This window comes from Saimiri boliviensis, chromosome 1 (assembly GCF_048565385.1).
Source record: "Saimiri boliviensis isolate mSaiBol1 chromosome 1, mSaiBol1.pri, whole genome shotgun sequence".
Taxonomy (NCBI): domain Eukaryota; kingdom Metazoa; phylum Chordata; class Mammalia; order Primates; family Cebidae; genus Saimiri; species Saimiri boliviensis.
The window spans coordinates 252508061-252517455 of record NC_133449.1 but is presented as its reverse complement, the minus strand read 5'-3'; the positions used below and the strand labels follow the sequence as shown (position 1 = coordinate 252517455).

General features: G+C 38.0%; 1 protein-coding gene across 2 annotated transcripts; it reads right to left on the bottom strand.

Moving 5' to 3' along the window:
- Window positions 1-265: 265 nt before the first annotated feature.
- On the bottom strand, window positions 266-8599 carry ESM1 (endothelial cell specific molecule 1). Of its 2 annotated transcripts, none has more exons than XM_039467874.2 (3): window positions 7724-8599; window positions 4557-4689; window positions 266-1883 (listed from the first exon to the last, which is right to left on the bottom strand). In XM_039467874.2, the coding sequence occupies exons 1-3, from the start codon at window positions 8160-8162 to the stop codon at window positions 1877-1879; spliced, it is 579 nt and encodes a 192-aa protein (XP_039323808.1). In that variant the 5' UTR covers window positions 8163-8599; the 3' UTR covers window positions 266-1876. The 2 variants fall into 2 exon arrangements, with proteins under 2 accessions (XP_039323808.1, XP_003925910.1); XM_003925861.3 differs by having other exon boundaries at window positions 4540-4689; window positions 7724-8594.
- Between the last annotated feature and the right edge of the window lie 796 nt (window positions 8600-9395).

Here is a 9395-nt window from a genome sequence, read left to right as displayed (position 1 = left end):
TGTCAAAGAGACATCCAGGTAGCAAAATAGAAATGATTATTTCAAGCCTTAGCTCTACGGCTAACTAATGATGCCAACAGACGTGTTTACCTTTGTTGCTGTTTTGCAGAATGAGTTAATATATTGGGACATACTTTTAGGAAGGTCTGAAAAATGTTTCGACCAAAAATGTGAGGCAGAGAAGCAAATATCCTGACCCCCTGTTTTGACAGAAGAGGCTTATCCAGAGCAGAAAATTCTATTGAAGCACTTGTCCTTCAACATGCATAAGAGTTCTTATTTATTGAATGAGTTGTTAAAATAACTTTTAGCAATTAAACAAAATCACAAATCAACATAGAACAGCTGTATCTTGTTTTTTTTTATTGAACAATAATAAACTTGTCCTTTTAAAACAAAACCTAACAGCTTATTCAGCTTACATTCAAAGGCCTTCCCACACACATTCACAACTCTGTTGGCCAAATTCAAGAATCAAATACAGGTAAATAGTGAAATAATTCTTAAATAAGTTCTTCACTTCAAATAAAATACTTCTGAAATATTTCCTGACAACATCTAGTACAATAGTCTTGTTTGTGCTAAGATTCTTTCAAATATACTCCTAATTCCACTTTCAACCAAGTTTAAAAGAAAAAAAATGAAAATAAACTATATTTTAAAGTTTCCTGCTGAGAACTGACGCTTCTTTTCCAAACCTCCTAAAAAGTTATTTTCTACTTTACGTTGAAAATTCACCTAAGTCACAGCACTTACATTTATATAAAGACTCTCTGTTGTTCATTTTTTGACATTTTTGAAATCCAGAGTGATTCTGTTTTTCTAGGTTTCTCTTATGCTTATTACTGTGGATATTACTACAATTACTGATAATAAATTTATTATGCTCAGATGTTTGAAGACCTTATAGAGTCACAGCTTTATTATAACCATTTTAAACAAATAATACTAGATTTCTTTCCTCAAGAGGATGATAAATATGGGGAGGGAAGATGACTTGCAATAACACATTTGTTTATAAAAAATATATAAATATTTACCTTTATACACACACAAACCACCAGTGGGTAAAATACTTCTTAGCTGTATCTCTCAGGTGGCATTCGTTAAGGCCATTTATGAAAGTGTCTGTGTGTCCTCTGCCCCTGAACCGTCCTTCAGATACAGGTAACCTGGAAACTACATCAGCAGCCTTTTGAAATTGCTCTCAAATCTTCCATAAGCTTCAAACATCTTACTTCCTTTAGGGGTTTTCTGGTTGTTTTATTTTGACTTTTTCCCAAAGTCAAAAAATTTTTAAAAGGCACAATTAAATTCTACAGAAGCTACCTACGACAAGGAAAAGCTAAATATTATACTTCCCACTCCCACTTCCTCCCCACCTTCTCCTGCTCTTAACTCGTCATTCCAACATTAATGTACATGTAAGTCAAAGAACTCATGGGCATACTGTGGTCTTCAGCTTTGCCTAGCTCCCTCTTTGGTTGACCTGTCTCCATGTAAGATTACCTAAATTGCATTTTTAGTTCTTCAGTGTTGCTATGCACACACATTTAACGAGTCTACATGCATTCAAATATTTAACAAATACCTAAAAGTGTTCAGTCACACGCATGTTATGGATTGTAAATAGCCTACTTTTTGTTTTCTGGATCCACCATAAATTATGTTTGGTCTTTTAAAATTACATGTCCTTATGCTATAATCTAGAAAGTTCCTTAAATGTTGGCTGTGTGTTGAACAATCAGGAAAACAGTCTTCTCTCAGAAATCGCACCCGGGATCAGCGTGGATTTAACCATTTCCTCATTACAGGAGCCTCAGCAGCATTCCCCTTCACAACTCCTCTCACAACATTGTCATCTCCAGATGCCATGTCATACTCTGAAAGTAGACAGAACACAAATCATGTCCAAATGTCTATAGCTCAAAGGCAGCACAGTTTTGCTTTATTTTTGTTTTACATGCAATGTACAAGGAAATCTTTAATCAGTTTAAGATTCCATGCTGACTGTATTCACTACTCTATATCAGTGAGCACCTCGATATGCAATAGCACCCCTTGAACCATTCTCTTTGTACACCTATCTTTACCTGGCATTATCTTATACATGCCTTTGTCTTTCTTTTCTCCTGTATTATCTCAGTGCGCCACTAGAATTCTACTTTCACAAAGGTAGCGTTCTTTATTTTGCTCACTGCTATATCTCCAGCACTTAGGACAGTGCTTGCCACATAGTAGGCACTTAATAACTATTTATAGAATGGGCAAATGTTGTATGAACAGGTCTCAAGTTAGATTCTCACACTAAGATTAGCTTTTGCTGCATTCAGAAAGCAAAAGGCAGACCAATGGGCAAAACTTTCACAAAGACATTTCTCGCTCTGCATATTAATAATTAAACTCCAGCGCATGAACCTGGAAGCCTCACATAGTCTCGTGAGCCAAAGGCCCCTAGGCAGCCTCTCCAAGAGATCCTTAGAGTACTCTGCTCTCCATCCTGAACCTAAGATTTGCCAAAATCGCACTAATAATCATCTTTTGTTGGTTGAAACTTTAATTTTCTACATAGAAAACTTTGCAATATTTGGAATTTGCTAAAATGAAATTGTCTACTTCTAGGAATAGTGAGGTGCACTTGCTTTGGCAGTGCACATTCTGACATGGAATGCTTTAAGAAGATGAGTGTGCCCCAGCAGACGAATATGGTTAAGCCCATGAACATTCCAGATCTTACTCCCCCAAGACCTTCCCCAACAAAAAGTTACTTGTGAACTTCCAACTTGGGAAGCTCATTGCCAAAGAAAGGACATTAAGTGGAGCACTGGGGACAGGAAGCACGTTTGACAAGAGCGCTACAGCCAGAAGGTGGAAAGGTGAAGACAAGCTCGTCTCTGGGGGTCCCAGCGCTGGTGAAGCTTGCAGCCATTTAGCCTGCTCTCAAAGGCTGGGCCCAAGCAGATTTGTGCAGAGTGATGTGAAGCCTGTGTCAGGACTGAAGCCCAAGCTTTCTCCTGTAAACTCCAGCACATGAACCTGGAAGTCTCATGTAGTTTCATGAGCAAAAGGCCCCTAAGCAGCCACCCTAAACCTGACTGAGGTTTACCAAGATCACACGAATCTTTTGTTGGTTGCACCTTTAGCTAATGGAAGGAAATATCCTATGTCAGAAAAGAGAGAAAACAACTGCTTTTTCCAAAAATTTCTGAGAAGTATCTCAATGCCTGATTTTGATATGGAAATATTTTTGTGTAACCTATAATGTAAGTATTGGTATGGGCATCACCATACTTAAAACTAAGAATTCACTTAAAAGCTTAATATTTTCCTTTATTTTAACATGCTTAGTTGACACATATCTAAGAAGGAGGTAAAATTAGAAAACAAGCACCTTTTCCAAATAGTTTACACTTTATTAATCTGAAGTTCGAAAGACCAAAAACAAAAACTAAATAAAATGAACTTGATTGTTATTTATATTTGTGGTGGAAAAAAAAGTATACAGCTTGTTGATACTAGCAGTCTCTGTGACTATATGTTGGGCTTTTTATTTGTTTATTTTTTATATTTTTAAATATAATTTTACTTGACACATAATAATTGCATATATTTGGGATACATTGTGATACTTTGATATATGTCTCCACTGTGGAATGATTAAATCAAACTAAGTAGCATATCCATCACCTCACATACTTTTTTGCTTGTGACGAGAACATTTAAAATGTATTCTTTTTAGCAATTTAGAAATATATAATAATTATTAGTTACAGTCACCATTCTGTGCAATGGAGGCCGAAGCTTTAATGGTGCATGTTGCTTTAAATGAGCTACTTTCCATTTAATGGAGCTCTCCTGTACTGGCCATTCATTCAACAAGATAAATGATTATGTACATAGCACTATCTCGTAGGTTGTGTATTCCTCACATTCTAACATCTGTATAAAAAATACACACGGACTAACAAGCAGCACATGAGTTTCATTCATTTCCCAAATTTCAATCACAGATACTATTTCTTAGCCTCTCCAAAATCCATAAAAACACACACTTGGAATTATTCCATTTAAATGCTTTCATTTGGTTAAAAAAAATGTTTATATTTTCTATCTTGGCTCTTAAAGCTTATCCAATAAATTCCTCACAGTGCTTTTTCTATGTGAAGTTGGGAGATAAATAATTTTGTCTAGTAAATATACAAAACAGATCGCTGAAGAATTTAAAGAACTTTGTATATCTCAGTTGATTATTTTTTATTACAGATTTTCAGTAATCAATCATATTTATCCTCCTATAAATCATATTTAAACTAGGTAAACTTTATGAGAAATTATATATAAACCTCAAAATTATCAATGGGCTCTTTTTAGAAAAACAGAAACAGCAACCAAACTCAGCTACCACCCACCATTCCCCGGAGTAAAGCAAAGGAAATAAAATAACTCCAATCCATATCTTATTCTACTCACAGATATTTTCTGTTATTCACACTGAAATGAAACTATTGTTCCAATGCTTATACCACAAGCAGGGCTTACCTGTGAGAGAAACAAACCTGTTGGAAGACTTGGTTACTGAATATTGGAAGAAGGGGAATTTCAGACATTTTCCCGTCCCCCTGTCACAGATGCCTGACTGGCAGTTGCAAGTCTCTCTGCAATCCATCCCGAAGGTGCCATAAGGACATTCTGGGGACAAAGGAAAGGTTGGAGAGGGCACTGCTTGTTGCAAATACGTCTCCATCCTAACAGCCCTGTGTGCATAGCCTTATGATTTGAACCAACCTCATGAACCTTGACTGCAAAATAAAATCGAATTCTCCAAACCCAGGATTTGAAAGTTGAAACTTAGAGTCATAAATATAAAATCACACATTAAGACCAGATAATGGACGCCTCAGGCTTAGTGTCGTGAGGTAAAGTTACATTGAAGACAGCTACATACAACCAGTCTCCTCGGACCAGTCTTTACTGTGCTCCGCTTAGAGACCAGTAGATTCTCGCAGAAGACCTCTGTAGCAGCTCAGCAAAGGTGGGAAATTGAACAGACATATATGTATCAACTCCTCAAAGAGTTTTAAAACTGTGATGCTATCTTTCAATCTACTGTATTCACTGACAATTTACTGTTTTAAGTGTATAGGAAAGGGCTTCAAACTAATCAGCGCCAAGAGAGCTATCATCCTAGCTCACCATGAAGCAATCAATCCTCTAACTGCTCCAACCCCTATCAAGTTCCTTATCTGTAGAAATGGCAGGCCATACAACTTGCCTGGCTCCCTCAGTAGTTAAGAGGGCTCACTAGTAAAATCCTCTGCAAGGCTAGCATGCAAGATGCGAAATGAACAAGAAAGCTGAGGGCTTATACTCCCTGAGGGTTTGTACACCTATCAAGAATTAGAAGCTTTTACAGCTCCAGTGCCTATACGTATGCTAAAACAATCCTACATTGAAATAAAGAGGACAAAGTCATTTATTTAAAATGCATTCAATTATTTAAAATGCTGTTTTTAGAATAAACAGCATCTCAGTAGACTAACCAACCTTTAAAAGCCAGCAGAATAGATATAGACTATTCTCTTGTGAAAATATGTTGTAAATGTACAATCACAGGTGCGTAAAGAACAAATCGTAAGGTATCTGAGTCTCTAGCAGTCTAGTACTCCACTGAGTCATTCATGAGATTTCTGTTTTTAAAGAGATCTAAGAGTGCTCTTTTCAGTATGGTTCAGATCACAGAGGAACCTGGTTTTGAACACTGTTCTCTCTGCTGGCAAGAAGAGATCTTAAAAAGGGATCCTGAAAAGGTCTATTTCAGAAAAGCACACAGGATTAGTATTTGTGCTCGCAGTGATACTGAAAACTAACACTTTAACCAAATTCCCGTACCCTGATGTACCGAACAGTGCTGGGAAGATAGTAAGTGTTCATTAAATAGGTGTCGGCCGCTGATTGTTATCCAGGAAAGATGTTGACAGACATCTGAATATTTAGAAGACATTTGGATATGCAGCTGAAGTTTACAGTTTTCATGTGGATGTTCTTTTAAAAAGCTGAAGGAGGGAGATGACGGCAAAATGCATTATCTCTATCTTGAGCTGCTAAGGCTCACAGTTTCCTATTTCCAGCATAGAGAAAAATGCTTAAAACTAGATTCATCAGCAACCTGAAGAAATCCAAAAAGAACAATCTTAAATATCTTTTTAGTATATTGATAATTCAGTAAAATACTACAGTGCTAAGGACTCCAGATGCCACACAGCTTGTTTCTTTGCCCATATGTAATTGTACATTTACAATCACATGTACAAAGGCATTTTATGCCAAGCAAAAAAGCAATCCGCTGCATATACGTGCTATATCATGAGTATGATTGTGTTAACCATTTCCTTCCCAATGTACTTATGTGAAGTACTGTTTTCTTGGTCAAAAAGCCCCATAATTTATAAAATATACAGATTCTATGCAGTTGAAAGAAACATGCGTATGTGTTCATCAAACAAAATATTTTCTCAACATTCTATTTCTTGTTGTATATAAACAAAAATAAACTTGCTGTATATAAGCAAAAAATAAAACTCTCCTAATACTTCAAGAATTTGTTTTCTTAATTTTGTATGTTTTGCAAATTAAAAGATGATTAATTTATACATTCTATGTCTAAGAAGTAGGAAAATTAATGAGATTAGCTCAATACTAGATGAATATCATTCATAAAAATATAATTGTATTAAATACATAAAACATAAGAATTGTTTAGAAATTTCTCAGTCCTTTTTATAATTTTGAAAGCTTCCTTGTATTATACAACTAATGGATGGGGTTATAGCATGTGTTGGATCTTAATAATAGCTCTTCATAATGAGATCATGAGGTATCTATACAGAGAGTATTTTAGAATCACCATTCTCTTGATTCTAAACATTTTTAAAATGTTAAACATTTTAAATTACAGTCACTAAGTTTAGAATAAATTCCACAAACACTTAACTACATTATGTAGCTATAACTTCAATCTGACAAAGTTTTTCTTTAAGTGTGTAAGTGGCCAACCTCATTCTTTAAAGACTTCCAGTTTTTATTTTTCTTTATTGTTATTTTTCCTTGTATTAACACCATCTGTTATTTTTCCAGATGACCAAAACCTTTATAAAGTCAGATGAGATTTGTTTTGTACTTCAGGGGACCCTCTTTGAAGAATGAGTTATTTTGTTAAATGACTTTAGCTCACTCTATTCCATAAAGTGCATTTGCGTTCATCAGAAATATTTGATCTTGAGAGGGACCCTCCAGCCTGTGGACCCTTTCAAGATCAAAGAATCACTAAATCTGGGGACTAGAAACCATTCCAAGAGGTTATCTAGTGCAGACCTTTGTAATCACTGCCTCTCAGAGGAGAGAGCACCTAAGCCATCCTTAACAGATTACCTGTCAAGTTTCTAAAGTTTTCCAGAAAAGGAGCCAACACAATGTTCTATTGCAACTTTCTTTCTGCTTTCTCATAAGGTAACAAGTAAAATGCCACATTTCTTTCTGTGCCTTCCTGCACACTGGTCTCAGCTGCTACTATTTCATCTCTACCCATGACAATACCTGTGTTGTACCTTGTCAAGAACCCACCTGCCTTTTCCCTCTTAGTCTTGAGGAGCAAAGCCACCTCACCTCCCAAGCTGGCTAAAAGCTCTCAGCATGCCCTGGGAGAAGAGAGGGAAGGGATCTTTACCTTTGCAGATACCAAACTCTTCACCAAAAGGATCCTCCCCATTGGAAGGCTGACACCTGAGCCCCGGGCCACACTTCATGCCATCCATGCCTGAGACTGTGCGGTAGCAAGTTTCTCCCCGCCCTGCAGCGCACACCTGGCAGCAGCCACAGTCATCGAGCACTGTCCTCTTGCAGCGCGGGCTGCTTTTGCACTCACTGCTGTCACAGTGTTGAGGGCAATCCACAGCATAATTGCTGCTCCAGGCAGCCACCAGGTGTGTAGGCACGAGAAGCGTGGTCAGCAGCAAGACGCTCTTCATGTTTCCCAGCTGTGTCAGGCTCGGCTCCCCTGTCATGGTCTTTGCTGGTGGGAAGCAGCCGTCCGAACTGGTAGCTAAGCCTCTGCCTACAAGTTTATGAGTTTTATACACTGAGTTGCCCGCATGCTTTCCCGTCATCAATTTCCTCAACCCAGCAGCAGTGCTGTCCTCCTGCCAGGCTCTCTTGTTTTAGTTTATGAAATCCAGGATGAAGGCTGGATTAACACGCCGCTGCCATCCAGGAATTGAAAAGCCCAAGCTGATGTCATCTGTTATGTTTAGACGGTTGTTTTGCATGAGGACCGAAAAACTCACTCACATCCGTCTCAAGGGCTCAAGGACGACAGTGAAGGAGGAATAAAGAAGGTCGCACACCCTCCTTCAGGATGGGAATTGTTCTGACCCCGGCATATCACTTGAGGTGTAGCTTTGTCTCAGAGCCTCTGTAGTCAGGAGTAAAATGATAGCAACATGAATCATCAGGACTGAAGAAGCGTCTTCAAAAAAAATAAGAAACATTTGGTATTTCCCCTCAATAAGCAGCTATGAGATCATTTGAAAAAAGAAAGGGTTATATTGTGTCTTTTTAATACTTAGAAGAAAGAAAATATTTTGATACAGATATTTTTTAAGACCCTCTCTTCCTTTCTCTCACCCCTCTCATCAAATGTTATTTCTAAAGCAATTCATGTCACATATAACTAAGTCTATTGTGGATATAGCTGTGCTTCTAGTAAAATGTGGAACTGCCTCTGAGAATTTCTTTTAAAATCAATACAAAAAGCCACATAAGAGGTAAGATCCATTTGGCACTGCTTCTGGGTTACTCAATTCTGGAAAAACTTATCAGTTGGACTTCTGATCCAAAACTCCCTGGAGGGAAGGCTCATCCATCACTGAGTCTGCTTGTCCAATGATTGAGTGCCCCTAGAGCCCTTCTCCGCACCTCCTGGCATCGATTACAGCCCTCACTAAAAGCTGCCAAGCACAGCAGCCAGCCCAGGGCAACAAGTGGCCTAGCAGGAAAATCGGAACACAGCCCCCAAGAGCAAGTCACAGGGAAGGGAAACATTACCTCTCAGGAAACAAGGTCTGCGTGCTATGGAGGGTCTCCAAGCCTAGGTCCCTCTGGGAAAACCGAGTAGAACAGAGTAGCCCTCTTAAAATACCAACTGGATCCGGGCCTTATTAAGCAAGGTTAAAGAGGAGAGAGGGGAGTTCCTAACCAAACACATGTTGCATTCCATGCCCTCTCCTCACTTGTCAAAAGAGAAATAGACCTACTGTCAATTAGTAAATAACAACCCAGTAAAGTGGGTAATTCTTGGGCTGTCACAAATGAACTGTGAGAAATTCACAGGACTTCTCTTG